The following is a 17,696-nucleotide window of genomic DNA, read 5'->3' as shown; positions in this document are numbered from 1 at the left end:
GTCTGGCAACCTTTCTATTCAATACAAATGTGAATAACATGGCAGCTCTCGAAATCGCGCGCGCAATTTAAGAATATAAAAATTTTTTTTTTTTAAATCAATAAAAGCAGTTTTGACAAATCCAATTAAGTTCAAATAAAGGGTTGAAGCTTTTACCTCTCGGGGAGAGAAGTTAGATAATTAATTATAAAAAAAATTAAAAATCGATGACTCGAACGAAAATTCTGCAAAAATTTACAATTTTTGCTTCAAAATTAAGATAAGTTCATAATGCTAGAAAAACTAAGTTTTCAGAAATGAGACCCTGAAAATAGTCAGAGCTAGCTGTAAAATAGATAAGTTGCCAAGCAGTTGTCGTTTTGGCTTTTGTTTCAGCAATAACACCGCAGGATATCATACCTCACTCCGAATGGCAAAACCAATTGCGCTTATCGATAATTGGCGGTTGCTTCAAATTGCTCTTTCAAGATTTTGCACAAATTATTTTAATTTATATTTTATTTAATACACACACTAAACGGCAGTAGTTGTTATACTAGTTGACATGTGTTTGATATTTTGAACTTACTTCGGCAGTTTGACATGTTAAGCAAATTTCTTAAATTCTAAACTCAATTTTAACAAAAAATACCGATTTTATATAAACAAAAAAATATATTTGAATTACATGTGGTATTTGTATTTAATAATAGTGATAATGCTGCAATTTAAAGCGTAATTAAACAAAATCAAGCCTTCAATAATTTATTAATAAGTTGTTGAACTCTGCAAAATGCGAAGTTCTTTTATAAATAGAACATAATTAAGTGGCAGCTGGAAGCAAGGACTTTGGCGAATAAACAGCTAATAAACAGCATGCGCTGCAACTTATATCGATTTAATTAAAACTGTTTTTTTGTTTTGCTTGATATTTCACATAATTTCATATAATTTGGTACAGGGAATGTCAATCAAACTAATTTAGGATACATCAGCATGCAACTTAACTCGATTATGCTGTCGTATAAACTTGGCAATTGAAAGCTTTTCATAAGTTTCGGTGTAGAGATATGTTAGGAATACAAAATTGTTTAAATCCTGATTAGCTGCCTCATAAATTTGATAATTAAAACTGTCTCCAGCTGTTGTATAAACTTGGCAGTTCACATTTTCTCATATGTTTCGGTATAGGGACTTAAATCATGATAAGCTGCCTTATAAACATAATGGATTTACTTAATTAAGGCTTCGTATAAACTAGATAAGTGAAATTTTCTCATATGTTTCTGTGTAGGAATATCCGACTCAAACAAATTTCGTTCACATCAAAATTAGCTGCCTTACAAACTTAATAGCTTAACTCAATTAAGCTGCCGTTAATTCACATCTTTTCATAGGTTTCGGCGTAAGGACATGTGAGGCAGGTATGAGTGTAGTTGTCCTCCTCCTCGTTGTAGGTGTCCGGTCCGAACTCGTGCTCGTGCACGGCGTGAGTCTTCTTCGTAAAGAGACTGCTTCTCACTTCCATGCGGAGTTGCTTCATCTGCTTGTTGTATTTGCGCGCCTTTCCCACCTCCCGTTTATCCTCTCGCAATTCGTGCTGTCGGGTCAGTTCCTCCTCACTGCCCCACACTTCCATGGCCCGTTTGAGCACCTGCAGATGCAGATACAACTTCATTTCACCCCAGCGCACATTATGGGGATTCTTGCGACTGATATAACGTAAAATCGGCTCCCGTTTATCGAAATCGCAATCCTTGAGCAAATATTCCGCCTTCGCCTCGGTGCGGGTGATTAAGGAATGACGCTCCTCGGTGTCACGGCATTTATCGCACACCGAGTGACCGAAATTATTAAAGAGATACGAATCGGCATACTGATCGCCACAATCCAAACATTCCTCATAAACCACTGGAATGGCAATGGCATCTTCAATGATTGCCGCCTCTGCCGCTGCCGCCTCCGCTGTCGACTTCTCGCCAGGGCTGGGCAGCACTGGCTGCTCCAATAGGAAACCGCCGCCGCTGTCTATGTATTTAGTGCCCTGCACTTTAATTACAGCTTTACCTTTGTCACTTGCAGGCTCCTCGCTCGCATTAACACTAAATATCACATAATTTTAACATTAATTTAACTATTAATTCATTTATATCCTTACTCACTTGCTTATGTTTTTGTAGGGATGCACAACAAGTTTTGCCTCCCGCAATTTCTGCGCCTTTGCTTGATTTCGCTCAATGCGCGCTCTTTGTGCATTCGTTAATTTCGAACTGGCAGCTGCAATTGTTGTACTTTTCGTTTCCTCCGACATTTTTAAACTTTTAGCGCAATTTCATTTCGTTTTGTTGTTTAATGCAAAATTTGTGCTTCTTCTTGCCAATATGGCAGTCAGCACGTGAATGTTGTGGGTACTCCCAAATAAATATAAATATACAAATGGCAAACTTTAAATCTCAATTTATTTACAGCTAAAATACAAAGATATTAATGGCTTTTTAAATATTACTTTGTTTGAGTTTTCAACACTTGTCTGGTCGATAGTTTACCGATTAATAACGCCTTTCAAGTTGAGCAGGGAGAATGCGGAAATGAACGGATTTTTCAAATGAACTAGTTAACTTATTCAGTCTTTCATAAGCCACATCGTTAATTTTCTTTAGTTGGGCTGTTTAAATGAAATTTGTTTAAAAAAAATAATTAATTTAATTTTTACTGGTCTTATGGAATCAGAATTATACACACAAAGTCTTTTAATAAGTTTGTATTTCTTCAAATGATAAAATGAACGATTGCACTTAAAGCAACTCTAATTTTTCAGTACTACCACTAATGATTTCTCTCAAGCACGACAATCGATACTGCCAATAGATGTGGCGGTCGGCAACAAAGCGATGTATCGCTTAAAGTATCATCGCTAATACACACATCGCGCAATGTTAAATAAACATTACAAATTTCTGCTAAAATGTGCGCTCGCAATACCATTTATCTTTGTGGTGGACTTTTGTGGCATTCTGACGCATCTATACGAATTGGACTTTGAGACGCACTATTACTATCCATTGCACAATGACAGCGTGGCAACACTGGACTACAAGTATCTACAATTGCCCGCATTTAGCGATAATCAAGATAAATCGAATCCGCCTCGACTGACAATATTGGTAAAAAGTGCCGTGGGTAATTTGCATCGACGTCTGGTTATACGCCGTACTTGGGGCTATGAATCCCGCTTCTCGGACGTGCACATTCGCTGCGCCTTTTTGCTGGGCGTGTCCAATGAGGGCGTTAGTAGAAACGAGGATGCGGAGGCGGAGTCCAAACAACATGGCGACATTATACGTGCTGATTTTACAGATGCCTATTTCAATAACACAATCAAGACCATGATGGGATTGCGTTGGGCCAGCGAGCACTTTAATCACAGTGACTTTTATATGTTTGTTGACGATGATTACTATGTGTCCGTTAAGAATGTGCTGCGTTTTCTGGGCAAGGGACGTGAGACGCATCATCAGAGCGAACTCTTTGCGGGATTCGTATTCCAGAGCACACCACTCAGACACAAGTTCAGCAAGTGGTATGTTTCACTGCAGGAATATCCATTTGACAAGTGGCCACCTTATATAACAGCTGGTGCCTTTATCTTATCAAGAGAGGCACTCCTCAAAATGTATAGGATTGGCAGCACTGTGCCGCTGTTTCGCTTTGATGACATCTATCTGGGAATTGTGGCTCTGAAGGCACATATACCAGTGCATCACTGTGATGGTTTCCTGTTTCACCGACCAGCGTATTATGGTCCTGACAGCTACAGTAATGTTATTGCCTCACACGGTTTTGGGGATCCCCTGGAAATGGAGCGAGTTTGGAATGAATGTCGATCGGCGAATTATGCATAGTATTTCAACATTATTGACAATTGCTATAAGCTATTAGTTACGCAAATGTACATACATTCATATACAGAGAAAGCAAGCCTTATTAAAGTAGTTTATTACCATAACAAATGAAGCTTTTAAACTGTAACCGTTTTCGGCTTTCCACTTATCGTTCGAAAACTTATCGAACAGATGTTTAGTAGTTGCCAACCCAGCTGAATATCCTCGGCATATCGGATGTTTTTCGAAATAATTTCCTAGCTTTTTATAGCTACTCCTGAACAGTGCACCCTTAATTCCATAAGAACAACAGGATAGACGGATAGAAGTAGTGCAAATATTTTAAAACAAGACAGAAAAACAGGACAAATCTCAAAATTGCCACTTTTTCATAGTTTTTAAGTTTAAATGAATAAGATCATGCATCAGTTTTTGTGTTATTGCTTTTTTTGCCGCGATGTTGTCAATTTTTCATCGTTAAAAATATTATATTTGTTAATATTAAATAAATATTTTAAGCAAATATATCAAAGTATTACAGAAATTAAAAAAGAACAGATTTCCGGATGGGGGATGTTTCAGAAAAATTCAGGCAAATTCATTTTTAAAATAGGGTCCAATCTGTCCGGAAAAAGGATGATATGGCGGCACTGATACCCTAAAGTGATTTCCTATCTTTTTCTAGCTATTTGTTTTTTATTGCTCATATAGGTTTTTCAGACCATGCAGAGTTGGCAGCCCTGGTTGTATAGGTCAGCAAACGATAACGATTGCATGCGATTGCGCCATCGATAACCACTGTTGAGCTCCAACATCAATTTGTACGCCTTCATCTTTTGCATTTGAACAATTGTCGCACAGTATTAAGTTGTGTGTCGTTCTGTTTGCTTGTCAGCTTTCGCGATAAAAACTGTAATTTTCTTAGCAAGTGTCAAAATTGCCTAGTGATTACACACTAAATATATATATAAATATATATATATCCACCCAACTCACCCACCCGCATTTATTTTTTTGTAAAGTGCGCAATTCTTTTGCGGTTAAACCTAAACCCTTAAAACAAAAAAAATACCCAACGCACTTATTTAAGGTGAGTTTACATAAATTAATCATCTTTTTTTTTTATTCAATTTTGCAGCTTTGACACCGGCAGTTTTTTTTTTTTTTATTTCAATTCTTTGCTACGTTTCTTTTCTTTTCAATGTTGCAGAAAGTTGTTGTTAGTGGTGGGAGGGGGGAAAAGTCTGCAAGAGAGAGAGAGGCTGAGAGAGAGAAAAAAAGACTAAAGCTCTCTTTCTGCTGCAAAAGTCAACGCCAACTGGTTTTTGTGAGCCGCTGTTGTTGTATTGTTCTTGTTGCTGCGCTTCATTCCCATTTATTGCAAATGGCAGCGTTCTTCACATTTGTTATAAATTATTTATTTATTGTGGCCGGCCTCGGCCCCGACTCCAATTCCAACTCCATCTACAAATTGTTCTTTTTGGCTTTATTTGGGCAGCTGTTGTTAAGTCGACGGCCTTAAGCTTCTTTGTTATTTTTTCTCTCTCTCTCTCCCTCACTCCCTCTCTTCTCTGTTGTATGCGAAGCTTTGCCGGCCGGCGTTTTTTTTTTTCTTTTGCGTCTGCCTTATGTGTGTGTTGTATCTGTGTGCGTGTCTGGTGCTGCTGCTTGGGCGGGGCGTTTGACGCAGTGTTGCCATTGCAGCTTTTTTCCCGTCAATTTTGGCTTTCGCTAAAGTCAGCGGGCAGCGGGAATTCTGGAACTCCTTACGAAAAACAAAAAAAAACTGTTTGATTTGCAAATTTTTTGTCGATTAAAACATTTTAATTTTTCGAATTTCAATTTAAAAAAAAAACAACAAATTGCTGAAGGACACTTCAGCTATATTTTATTTGGGGCGAATAAAATTGACTCGAACAACCGCCTAACCCATAAAAATATTTCAAATTAATTGATACATCAGTTCAAAATGATACCAATCATGTGGAAATCAATAAAACCATACAACATTTGAACAGAAATTAAAATAAATGTAAAAAAATACTAGCAGTTTGTTTTTGCACTGTCTGAAATTTAATTTGTTTTCTACCACTAAAAATAGCTATTTCGGCTGGTGTCAAGTGGGCAACACTGGTTTTTACGCTGTTTAATATCCTCCCCACAGTATGCGCGTGCTTACACACATACATGCACAGACGGACAGACATACGTACATTAATACATATGTAAGCTTGTATGTATGTACATGCAGCTGTGCATTCGAACTGCATTTACTACATGTGTATGAGTGTGTGTGTGTCGCAAATTTTCTTAAGCGAGGGCGTGGCGCATGCTTAGTAGGACGAGTCTAATTAGATCTTGTGTAAATCGTTGCGGCTCATAGGTCTCAACAGATTTTGCATACACAGAAAGTGTAAATTATTAATAATTATCAAATTTGAATCTTCTCATTTGTTTTGATTCAAAATCTAAAGGAATCGAGCAGTCCCATCTCTAACTGTTCAGTCAACATTGTTATCGATAATAGTACATTATCCAATTGGTCATTTATTTATCGTTCGTTTTGCAACAGATATTTAAACTGAAGTGTAACAGACATCTGCACATACATGTGTATATTAGTATGTTTGTATGTGTGAATGTTTGTTTTAAGGCGGGCATGAGTGTGCGTCCGTTGGATTCGATGACTAAACTGCATATTTAAAATTCATTTTGTGTCGCATACACACACACACACACATGCGTATATTGAAATTTATGTACCAACAACTGGCAGACGTGTACTGCATAAGTGTGTGTGTGTCTGTCTCTCTATGTGCGTGTGTGTGTGTGTGGAGCCTGTCGCGAGGGTGTAAACGACGGACGGACAGACGTGTCTGTCATTTGCCTTCCTTCTTTTGTTCTTTACTTTTTCGACTTTCGCTTCGTTTCACGAATTTAACGCCCCCGCCCATTATATGCAATTGCTACAGTGCCTCACAATTTATTTGGTGCACCACAATTTTAACTTTCTATCAATTATAATATTTGTATGTATATACAAAAAAAAAATTAAACTACTTTTGTTCAAGTTTAAAAATTATTAAACAAATCTGTGTTTAAATTATATATTTCTTTCTACTTCACATTAAAAGTAAAATTCAATATTATTTTATTAATTTATTTATACAAATCAAAGCTTATAAATAAATGCGCTAGTCACTACATTTTATCTAAAATTTGAATAATGGGTCAAATAAGCTAACAGTCACTGTTAGTTGAAGTTGAAGTCGCTGTCGGCGTTGGCGTCGCCATTGCCATTGGCGCTTTTTAACACTGACTTCACTTGGCGACGCTTTCAAATGTCAAAATTGACTAACGGCACATTCGCGGTTTTCTGGCGCCGGCCAAATGACCCCCTTTCCCTTCCCTTGGCCCCTGTAGACAGCACGGTCATATGCGATAAACCCCAACAAAAGAAAAAAAACAAAAAACAAGATATAAAATTAACAAAACAAAAGACAGAACCACAAAAAATAAAATGAACTGGAGTTTTAGTGTTGCATACAGTTAGTCAAGAAAGTGTTTTGAAAGCAGCAAATGTATACAATTTTAATTTAATTATTTTTTTTTTTAGCAATATTAAGAATAGAAAAATTGACTTGACTATTTTTAATAAAAAAAATAACGAATTCTGTTGCAAAAAACATATAATTTTTAATAAAATTAATTTTATTTGTATTTTATTATTTTCTTAGCAATATTTAAAATAAAGAATATTGATCTTTATTCTGTTGAAAATACATATATGTATGTATATATTTTATACTTATTAATATTTATTTTATTTTTTATTTTTATTATTTTCTGAGCAATATTAAAAAAATGGTCAATTGAACTTAACTATTTTAAATAATAAAATCACAAATTTGTGAATATTTATTTTTGTTAAAACACTTTGCTGACTAACTGTATGTGTAAGTCTGTCTCTCCCTCTGTGTGTGTGTGTGAAGCGAAAGAGCTCAAAGTGAAAGAAGAAAAGAGAGCGTGTGTAAAGTGTGGGCTGAGACAACAACAACAACAAAAAAAAGAAGAAACCACAACAACAATGTATGAGTATAACGAATAACGAATGAATGATTCATTCGCAACCATAATTCGTTTGAAGTTGCAAGTTGATTCACGGCAAACAAGGCGAGAACATGCAAACTACTTCAATCAACCCTCTTCCCCCCCCCCCCCCCCACACACACACACACACACACACACACACACAAAATAACAAATACAAAGCAGCAAAATTCACCGTAAAAGCGCATATGCATGCGTGTGTGTGTGTAAATTCGCCTTTGTTTGTGTGATTCAAAAAGGAGTTGCCAGATGACTAACGTTTTTTTTAGTTACTTAATAAACATCGTTTATCGTTTGGTCCAATCAGCTATCGACAACTGCAATCGAACGTCGTTTTAAATTCGCCGTATATGGAAATAAAACGTAGCTTTACTTTGTATGTATATATTTATTTTTTGGCGCGGTTGCCGCCCTTGTAACGCTTGTTGTTTTTAGATACAAAGTCAGACTTACACACACACACAGACACACATGCATACACATAGCCTGTTTTCAAGCACTTCTTATCGATATTAATTATGTGGGTAGCCAAGCAAAAAAAAAATAAATTAAATAAAAGCAGGAAAATGTTTAACAGTAAATAGGTGGTAGGGGCAGGGGGGGTTGGGGCGGCTATAGGGGCGTTATCAAAACTACCTGTGTTTTTTTGTCGTTTACTTGGAAAACAGCACGAACAACAGTGTTCACAATAAATAATAAGTCAGCTTGCTTAATTTGCAACTAAAAATAAACGTGATAATATGCAGTTTACTGCTTGCTGTTGTTGTTGCTGCTGCTGCTGCTAGTATTAATGATAACGGTACAATAACGTCCGTTTGTCCAATTGGAATTTAATCTGCTTCGGCGCAGCTGCTGCGACGCTGACGCTGCGCTTAGGTTCGCTGAACTTCTTTGTTTCTTCTTTCTCTCGCTCGCTCGCTCTCTCATATTTCTGCTGGTTGCTCTGATAGCACACACACACACATACAATAATAGGCATGCATGTGTGTGTACAGTGAGTCAATAAATGATTTTTGACCAGGGACTGTAATCATTATAAGTTTTATTATAAAACTCCAGAAATAATCATCATTCTATGAGTTTTTTTATTTTACTTAAAAATAATGATTACTTTATGAGTAAAATAATACAAATCATTTATCTTAAGATCATGGTGAAATTGCATAACCCGTAAAGAAAAATTTTGAAATTTTTTAAATTCAATTTTTTTTTTACAGTTTCTAGAAGTCAATGATTTTTTTCAATTGAAAAAAAAAACAAAATAATCATTATTTACTGTCTCTGTTTTTGACTAAATCCAAATGTATTAATTATTATAATTAAACTTGACTGCTCTCATAAATTATTTTAAATTAAAGACAAAGAATTTTCGTTGGATTTTTACTTTGTCACAATACTTTCTTGACAGCTGTATGTGCGTCCTTGCTGAGCAACATGACTCATGCATAAATCGAATGACAAATTTGTATGACTAAATATGTATGTATGTATGTATGTACATATGTGTGTGTGAATCGTTTGTTGCTTTGTGTTTTTATTGCTTAATCAATATGTAATCACTATGAGAAATCGCATAAATACGGTAAACAAGAAAATGTTGCTCAATATGAAATCCCAACAATCTCTCTTTGTGTGAGTGTGTGTGTGTGAATGTAAACTGAGCATTTGTTATCGATTCGCATTTCCGTTTTATCGAGAACTCTTGCAGTGATTAGTGTTGCCGAAATAGCTTTTTTCCTGTCATATCTGGCTTTCATAATTCAAACTGCATTTGCGGGAAAAATATTTTAAACTTTTTTTTAAGTAAATAACCTATACAACCCATACAGCTGAAAGTGGTTCACTATGAAATTTTCTATGGACATGAAGTAAATTAACGGTTCGTTTTCTCTATAGGTAATTTGCCAAGTGCTTTAACCCACCAAAGGCAGCTCCTTTTTTTTTTTTTGCTTCACAGCAGTTGGCAACACTGGCTGTGACTGTCACTGCCCCCGTCCCCTTGAGTGTTATCGATATCCGGGCTTTATATTTTTTGTTGTTGACATTTCGAAAGTTTAAACGTCTTTTTGTATTTGTTTCTGATTACAGATGGCTTCCCCAGCACCAGCACTCAAGGATTTGCCAAAGGTGGCCGAGAACCTGAAGAGCCAATTGGAGGGTTTCAATACGGAACAACTGAAGAATGCCAGCACCCAGGAGAAGATCATTCTGCCCACCGCCGAGGGTAGGTTGATTTTATTTATTTATTTTTTAAATTACATCAAATTAACAGAAGGTTACAAACATTAAAAAAAAAACAAAATAACTTCTATTATATTTTAATTAAAAAAAAAAAAAATTAAAAATAACTTTTTTTTTTAAATTAAAATTAAAGAGTTATTTCGTTACTTTTAAGTAACAATTTAAAATTAATTATTATTTTGCGTTTTTAAAATACAAATTTTAAATAAGTGTTAATAAAAATTTAAATATTATTTTACACATTTTCTAAACAAAATATTAAAATTGAGTGTTTTTTTTAATAAAGTGTTAGATTTCAAATTTGTACTTGAAAACTTTAATCCAGTGTATATTTAATAATTGTGTTGATTTATTGCATGATTTACAGATGTGGCTGCCGAGAAGACCCAACAGTCGATATTCGAGGGTATCACCGCATTCGATCAGAACAATTTGAAGCATACGGAGACCAATGAGAAGAATCCATTGCCCGATAAGGAAGGTGCGTAGATCAGGTCCAACAGATGTTGTCTGAAACCAGCTTTGTTTGTTTTTTTTTTTTTTTTTAGCCATTTATGGCAATTGCAACATTTTACAGCATGCGAACTATTTAAACAACCCTCTTTCCCCTCTCTATCTTATAGCAATTGAACAGGAGAAGGAGAAGAATCAATTTATAGCCGGCATTGAGAATTTTGATGCAAAGAAATTGAAACACACTGAAACCAACGAGAAGAATGTGCTGCCAACCAAGGAGGTCATTGAGGCTGAGAAGAAGGCCTAAATAGAAGACCGAAGAGCGAAGAGCGAATTGAGAATTATTTGCTAACTACGACAACGCATAGTCGCATCTCTCTCACACACACACAACAACACACACTCACTCATTCTTTTTTCCCCACTTGATTTTTTTAAATTCTTTTATTACTTTTTTTTTTTGTTTTTTTTTTATTGTATTCATGATCGTACAGACAACAAACAAGTAATAGGAGAAGTTGCCAGCTAATTCAACAAAAGCGTTCCACAGCAACAACAATAATAAAGAAAAAACAACAACAACAACAACAACTTGCAATGAAATTCAAATTTCAATGTTGTTGTTTAGCAATAAAAGTAAATTAAAAAAACGCATTCCTACTGTAAACAAACTCACATTGCAAATCAAATCTTTTTAATTACAAATAAATATTAAAAATAAAAAAAAAACAAATGAAACACACTCAACACACACACACACTTACATACTTACTTTTTAAATCTTCTATGTACTTTTTAAAAGACACAACGCATGAAACGTTTAAAACAACAACAAAAAGTAAAAAGACAAAAAAAAAACAACAACAAAAACCATTTAAATTAACTATGAGATAAATTCAACAAAACAAGAAACCATTTAAAGCAAACAAATGAAAAACAAATGCGAAAATAAGTAAAAAGAGTATGTGTAATTTTTTAATGAACTTTTTTTTATATACTTTATATATGATATATTTATACTGGGAAAAACTAAATAATAAAACATAAATGTAACATTTTATAACAAAATTCTGTAAAGTTCTTTTATTTAACTAAGGGAAAAACTGAAGTTGAATTGAAAAAAAATTGAATATATTATTAATAACGATATATGGAAACTATTTGATAAACCAACGATTTTAAATACAATCAAAAGTTTAAAATTGAATTTGAATGAGCGCCAAGAAAAACAACCAGATTTTTAATTTATCGGAAAAAAATTCGACAGATTTATCGATTTTTTTTTTGCAAATTTTCAAAAAAAATAAAATAAAATGTGACTTGTATTCTTGGGCTATCTATCTATGGATATTAGAAAATGAAGAAAGAGTATACATTTCATGGAAATTTTAGAGTAGACTTTACCAAGAAGTTTTTATACTAAAATTTTATTTTCGACCGATCGTTCCTATGACAGCTATATGATACAGTAAACCGATTTGGACCAAATTGGGATAGGATGTATAAGACCAACCCATATACATATTCTATCAGTTTGGTTACTATATGTCATAAAACAAAAAAGTTTTTCATACTAAAACTAGATTTTTGACCGATCGTTCCTATGGCAGCTATATGATATAGTCGAGCGATTTGAAGAAAATTTGGTCAAGAGGTATAGAACCCATACAGATACATATGCTGTTAGTTTGGTTGAGATATTTCAAGAAACAATAGTTTTTTATATTAAAAATAGATTTTCCACTAATAGTTTCTATGACAGCTATATGATATAGTAGACCGATTTGAGCCAAGTTTAAGACCAAGAATAAGACCACCTTAATTGCATATTCTGTGAAATTGGTTGACATAGCTAAAGAAACAAAAATTTTTTGGTTTTCGACCGATGGTTCCTATGTTTCTATATATTATAGTGATACGATCCAAAATTTAAAACAAATGGGATCAGCGTCTGGTATTCAGAAACCTACATACCTTATTTAAAGTTTGTAGCTCTTATAGTTTCTAAGATCAACGTGTTCAAACAGACAAATGAATAGGGACTAAGTGGACTCGACTTTTCATAATGATCAAGAATATATATATACTTTATGGGGTCTGCCACGCCTCCTACTGTCTGTTACATACATAAACCTAAGCACATTATACCCTTTTTTGCCCATTTTTAATAAACACAGGGTATAAAAAATATGTTTATTTTCTGTTCACATTTTCAATGCTTTGAAGATAATAAATACAGCCTTAGAAAGGGTATAATAACAGAGTTGATTTCAAAAAAATTCGACAATCATAGTAGGCTCTGACTTTTTACTTATTGTGTCACAAAGAAATTTTATTCTCACTGACTTCTGATACTGTAAATTGCAAATATCAAGAAAATTATAAAAAAAAAAATTTAAATCAAACTTTTATTAAATTTTAAAAAGCGAAATGAAAAACCAAGACTTACGTGAAATATACAAGGAATATCTAAGGCCAATAGTAAGTAAAATATCGGTTGCTTTTCCTGCATTTTGTGTGGAAATTTCGTGTTGCTTTTTTCCGTAGGATCCCGAACAACCTTTTGCCCGGATACTCGCCCAATTGAGGCGTCCCCCGTCGCCCCCGTCGCCGCCCAGCAAACTCCGGCAAACATGTTTCAGTTCGAAAGTGAAGTTTCCCCGTGGTGCCGAACTATTTCGGAAATTGGAACAGCGATTGGGGAAAGTGTGCAAATGGGATGTGTACAAGGTGCCAACGGTACCATTGAGGTGCTCCTGCGAAACGGTCTTCCAGCACATCGATCCGAATCGGAAGAAGGCGGGCCGGAAGACAGGTACTGATGAAAATCCATATATGTTATATATACATATATATGCATGTCGTAATGTCAAAAAGTGATGTAAAGACATCAATTAATCGGATTAAAAAAAATCGATATTGATTTTTCAGCAGACGTTGTGCTGAAAAGACTTCAAGTAATCGGTTTTAACAATCGATATTCAGTTTTCAGCATTTTTTTTATCATTATATATATATATACCTATATATGCAGATTTTTATATGACATAGTGATGCAAAGACATCAATAAATCGATTTTAAAATCGATATCGACTTTTCGCATTTTTTTTTTTTTACATAGTATAATGTTAAGACATCAAATTTTTGGTTTTAGCACAAGGTATGTGCATATATATCTATATATAGGTTCTGAAAAAAATCGAAAACTCGATTTATATTATTTATCGAGCTGCTTTACATCACTAAAAAACAGGTAAATGTGTTCGGGGCAGTCCAAAGAATGCCAAGAAGAAACCGATGTACTTGATGTGCTCCTATAAGAATCTTCCCAAGCAATTTTCCGAGCCGAATGCCCCTAGTGTGCTGACTGTACCCAAAGCGCTGAGTGTTTCAAAAGATCCAAGTGTACCCAAGGCGTTGAATGTGCTTAAGGACCTTAATGTACCCAAAGCGCTGAATGTACCCAAAGCGCTGAGTGTTTCAAAAGATCCAAGTGTACCCAAGGCGCTGAATGTGCTTAAAGACATTAATGTACCCAAAGCGCTGAGTGTACCCAAAACACTGAATGTACCCAAAGCACTGGATGTATTTAAGGAGTCAAATGTACCCAAAGCGCTGAATATGCCAAGCATGCCCTTGGTATCCGATGTGATCAGTTTGCCCAGCATGCCGAATGTACCCAATGCGCTGAATGTACGCAAAGCACCAAGCATGTATAGAGCTCAGAATTTCCCGAGAGCACCATATGTGCGGAAAGCGCTTAATGAGCCGAAAATGCTAAATGTACCTATAGGGCTGAATGTATCCAAACCGTTGAATATATCGAAACCTCCGAGTATCTCTACTGTGAATATGCCCAGAATTTCAAATATCTCCAATGCGATGAATGTACCCAAAGTGCCGGAAATGAAGGAGCTACCATCAACACCGAAGATTCCCGTAATACCAAATGTACCCACACCGATCTATTCAAAACCACCAATAGTACCCATAGCACAGAAGGTATCTAAAGCTACGAAGGTTACTAGAGCACCGAGGTTACCTAGAGCACCGAGGGTACCTAAAGCTCCAAAAGCCCCGAAGGTACCCAAACCTCCAAAGGTACCCAAAGCACCCAGGGTACCCAAAGCACCGAGGGTATCCAAAGTACCGAAGGTACCCAAACCACCTAAGGTACCTAAGCCACCGAAGGTACCCAAACCACCGAAGGAACCCAAACCACCGAAGGAACCCAAAGCACCGAAGGTACCCAAAGCACCGAGGGTACTGAAAAATCCAAGGGCTTCCAAAGCACTGAATGTTCCCCAGACACCAAGAGAATTTATAATGCCGAATCTTCCCGTAACTCTGCATGTACCGAGAATGCCAAATGCTATTGGTGTGCCGAATGTACCGAAAATGACGACTTCTTTTAATATGCAAAATGTACCCAGAGTGGCGTTTGTACCCGAAGCTCAAAATATACCCAGGGCGCTGAATGTCCCCAGTGCGCTTAATATGCTCAAAGTACCTTTTGTTCCCGAAACTGGAAATGTACCCAATGCGCTGAATGTAGCCAATACTATGAATGTACCCAAGACTTCGAATGCTTTTAATGTACCCAAGACTCAAAATGCCCTAAATGTACCGAAGACTCCAAATGCTTTTGATAGGATGAATGTACCTCGAATGCCTTTTGTCCCCGAATCACGTAGTGTACCCAAAGCGATGGATGTTTCTAAAGCAGCTTTTTTTCCCGAAACTGGAAGTGTATCCAGGACGCCGAATGTTCCCTGTGCGCTGAATATGCCAAAAGTACCGAATGTTCTCGAGACTCAAAGTGTAGCCAATGTGCTGAATGTGGGCAATACGACGAATGTACCCAAGACTCCAACTGCTGTTAATAGGATGAATGTACCTCGAGTGGCTTTCGTCCCCGAATCACGTAGTATACCCAATACCATAGATATTCCCGAAACTTTGAGTGTACCCAGGACGCCGAATGTTCCCAGTGTGCTGAATATGCCCAGAGTACCATTTGTTCCCGAAGCTGGAAATGTACCCAATGCCCTAAATGTGGCTAATACGATGAATGTACCCAGAACTCCAAATGCTTTTAATAGGATGAATGTACCACGAGTGGCGTTTGTACCCGAATCACGTAGTGTACCCAAAGCGATGGATATTCCTAAAGTGCCATTTGTTCCCGAGAGTCTGAATGTGCCTAAAATACCAGATGCCCTCAGAGGGGTAAATTCACCGAAAACGCCAACTAGGTCGGATGTGTTTAAAACGCCGTTAGCTCCCGGTACTCCAAATGTACCAAGAACGCTGAATGCACCAAGTTCGCTGAATGCACCAAGAACGCAGAATGTACCCGGTGGCCTGAGGGTACCCAAGACTCCGAATGCTTTTAATAGGATGGATATACCTCGGATGGAGTTTGTACCCGAATCACGTAGTGTACCCAAAGCGATGGATGCTCCCATGGTGCCATTTGTCCCCGAAACTGGAAATGTACCCAATGCCCTAAATGTGGCTAATACGATGAATGTACCCAAGACTCCGAATGCTTTTAATAGGATGAGTGTACCACGAGTGGCGTTTGTACCCGAATCACGTAGTGTACCCAAGGCGATGGATATTCCCATGGTGCCATTTGTACCCGAAACTGGAAATGTACCCAATGCGCTGAATATGCCCAAAATACCATTTGTTCCCGAAACTGGAAGTGTACCCAATGCGCTGAATGTAGCCAATACTATGAATGTACCCAAGACTCCGAATGCTTTTAATGTACCCAAGACTCCGCATGTCCCGAATGTACCCAAGACTCCGAATGCTTTTAGTAGTATGAATGTACCACGAGTAGCGTTTGTACCCGAATCACGTAGTGTACCAAAAGTAATGGATATTCCTAAAGTGTCCTTTGTTCCCGAAATTCGGAATGTACCCAGAACACCAGACTACCTCCAAGCGGTAAATGCACCGAAAACGCCAACTAGATCGGATGTGTTTAAAACGCCGTTAGCTCCCGGTACTCCGAATGTACCAAGAACGCTGAATGCACCAAGATCGCTGAATTCAGCAAGAACGCTGAATGTACCTAGTGCGCTAAATGTACCGAAGCCGCCAAATGCGCTCAGTGCGCTGAATGTACCCAGAGCGCTGAATGTACCAAAAACGCCGTACACTCGCGGCGTAGTTGCCAAATTGCTGAATCTACCGAAAGGACCCGAAAAGGAGAATGTGGCTGTGAATGCTCCAAAGCCAAGCACGTCTGCCAAGAAGCTCTCCCCCAAGGCGAGTGACAAGGAGAAGCCGTCGTCGTCCATCCAAAATGCAGCCATCAAGAAGACGCCCAAGGAGAAGCCCTTGAGTCAAAAGGCTCTCGCTCAATTGGCGCTGGCGGAACAGGTGACAACCGCTAAGAGCAACTTTACACGCGCCAGGATCATGAATGCCAAGCGTCCACCGGTTGCCGCTCTTCTTCAGAAGATTCGTGCGACTCCAGACTCAAAGAATCCAAATCCAAATCCGAATCCCAATTCGAACTAAGTTGCCTTCAAGCTTCAAAATAAGCTGGGATTTTAAAGAGAGAACTTCCCCATTTTATCGGATATCGAGAAGTTGCCTTCAAGCTTCAAATTCAGCTGGGATTTTAAAGAGGGAAATTCCCCATTTTATCGGAAATCGAGAAGTTGCCTGCAAGCTTCAAATTCAGCTGGAATTGTAAAGAGGGAAATTCCCCATTCTGTCGGAAATCGTGAATTCAAAGCATGAGATTTGAACAGGAATAAGAAAAAGGAGCTTTACTACCTATAAGGATTAAGATATGCATCTGCATAGCAACAAACCTTTTCAAATTTACATAAGATTATGTATTTGCATTTTTATGTGTAAGTTTGATTTATTCCTTTAGCCTTCTAATGTGACAATAAAAAAAACAGGGTTAGAAGTTTTTTAAATAAAAATGATTACATAAAAAAAACTATTTGTTTTTATTAAAAGACAAAAATTTAATTGATATTGAAAAATTTTCGAGCAAA

General features: G+C 36.8%; 4 protein-coding genes across 5 annotated transcripts; 3 read left to right on the top strand and 1 right to left on the bottom strand.

Moving 5' to 3' along the window:
- Positions 1–474: 474 nt before the first annotated feature.
- LOC117783882 (DNA repair protein complementing XP-A cells homolog) lies at positions 475–2,377 on the bottom strand. 2 transcript variants are annotated; one of them, XM_034621454.1, is made up of 3 exons: positions 2,142–2,377; positions 1,393–2,081; positions 475–1,174 (listed from the first exon to the last, which is right to left on the bottom strand). In XM_034621454.1, the coding sequence occupies exons 1-3, from the start codon at positions 2,288–2,290 to the stop codon at positions 1,143–1,145; spliced, it is 870 nt and encodes a 289-aa protein (XP_034477345.1). In that variant the 5' UTR covers positions 2,291–2,377; the 3' UTR covers positions 475–1,142. The 2 variants fall into 2 exon arrangements, with proteins under 2 accessions (XP_034477345.1, XP_034477337.1); XM_034621446.1 differs by having other exon boundaries at positions 475–2,081.
- A 499-nt stretch (positions 2,378–2,876) lies between these two features.
- LOC117783155 (beta-1,3-galactosyltransferase brn) lies at positions 2,877–4,013 on the top strand. The gene has a single exon (XM_034620418.1). It carries the CDS (start codon positions 2,913–2,915, stop codon positions 3,879–3,881), a length of 969 nt encoding a protein of 322 aa, XP_034476309.1. The 5' UTR covers positions 2,877–2,912; the 3' UTR covers positions 3,882–4,013.
- A 704-nt stretch (positions 4,014–4,717) lies between these two features.
- On the top strand, positions 4,718–11,528 carry LOC117785029 (thymosin beta). Its single transcript, XM_034622910.1, has 4 exons — positions 4,718–4,950; positions 10,059–10,194; positions 10,579–10,692; positions 10,835–11,528. The coding sequence occupies exons 2-4, from the start codon at positions 10,059–10,061 to the stop codon at positions 10,972–10,974; spliced, it is 390 nt and encodes a 129-aa protein (XP_034478801.1). The 5' UTR covers positions 4,718–4,950; the 3' UTR covers positions 10,975–11,528.
- Positions 11,529–12,953: 1,425 nt separating this feature from the next.
- LOC117792709 lies at positions 12,954–13,600 on the top strand. The gene is made up of 2 exons (XM_034632947.1): positions 12,954–13,148; positions 13,215–13,600. Exons 1-2 carry the CDS (start codon positions 13,098–13,100, stop codon positions 13,545–13,547), a joined length of 384 nt encoding a protein of 127 aa, XP_034488838.1. The 5' UTR covers positions 12,954–13,097; the 3' UTR covers positions 13,548–13,600.
- The last annotated feature ends 4,096 nt before the right edge of the window (positions 13,601–17,696 follow it).

This window comes from Drosophila innubila, chromosome X, assembly GCF_004354385.1.
Source record: "Drosophila innubila isolate TH190305 chromosome X, UK_Dinn_1.0, whole genome shotgun sequence".
Lineage (NCBI taxonomy): Eukaryota > Metazoa > Arthropoda > Insecta > Diptera > Drosophilidae > Drosophila > Drosophila innubila.
Note: the sequence above shows the minus strand (reverse complement) of the source record. Positions and strands in the feature narration are given on the sequence as shown.

Coding starts and splice junctions, on each gene's coding strand:
- LOC117783882 (XM_034621446.1), bottom strand. CDS start 2,290: ATGTCGGAGGAAACGAAAAGTACAACAATTGCAGCTGCCAGTTCGAAA. Junction 2,082..2,141: donor CCCTACAAAAACATAAGCAA/GTGAGTAAGGAT, acceptor TGTGATATTTAG/TGTTAATGCGAGCGAGGAGC.
- LOC117783155 (XM_034620418.1), top strand. CDS start 2,913: ATGTTAAATAAACATTACAAATTTCTGCTAAAATGTGCGCTCGCAATA.
- LOC117785029 (XM_034622910.1), top strand. CDS start 10,059: ATGGCTTCCCCAGCACCAGCACTCAAGGATTTGCCAAAGGTGGCCGAG. Junction 10,195..10,578: donor CATTCTGCCCACCGCCGAGG/GTAGGTTGATTT, acceptor CATGATTTACAG/ATGTGGCTGCCGAGAAGACC. Junction 10,693..10,834: donor TCCATTGCCCGATAAGGAAG/GTGCGTAGATCA, acceptor TCTATCTTATAG/CAATTGAACAGGAGAAGGAG.
- LOC117792709 (XM_034632947.1), top strand. CDS start 13,098: ATGAAAAACCAAGACTTACGTGAAATATACAAGGAATATCTAAGGCCA. Junction 13,149..13,214: donor AGGAATATCTAAGGCCAATA/GTAAGTAAAATA, acceptor TTTTTTCCGTAG/GATCCCGAACAACCTTTTGC.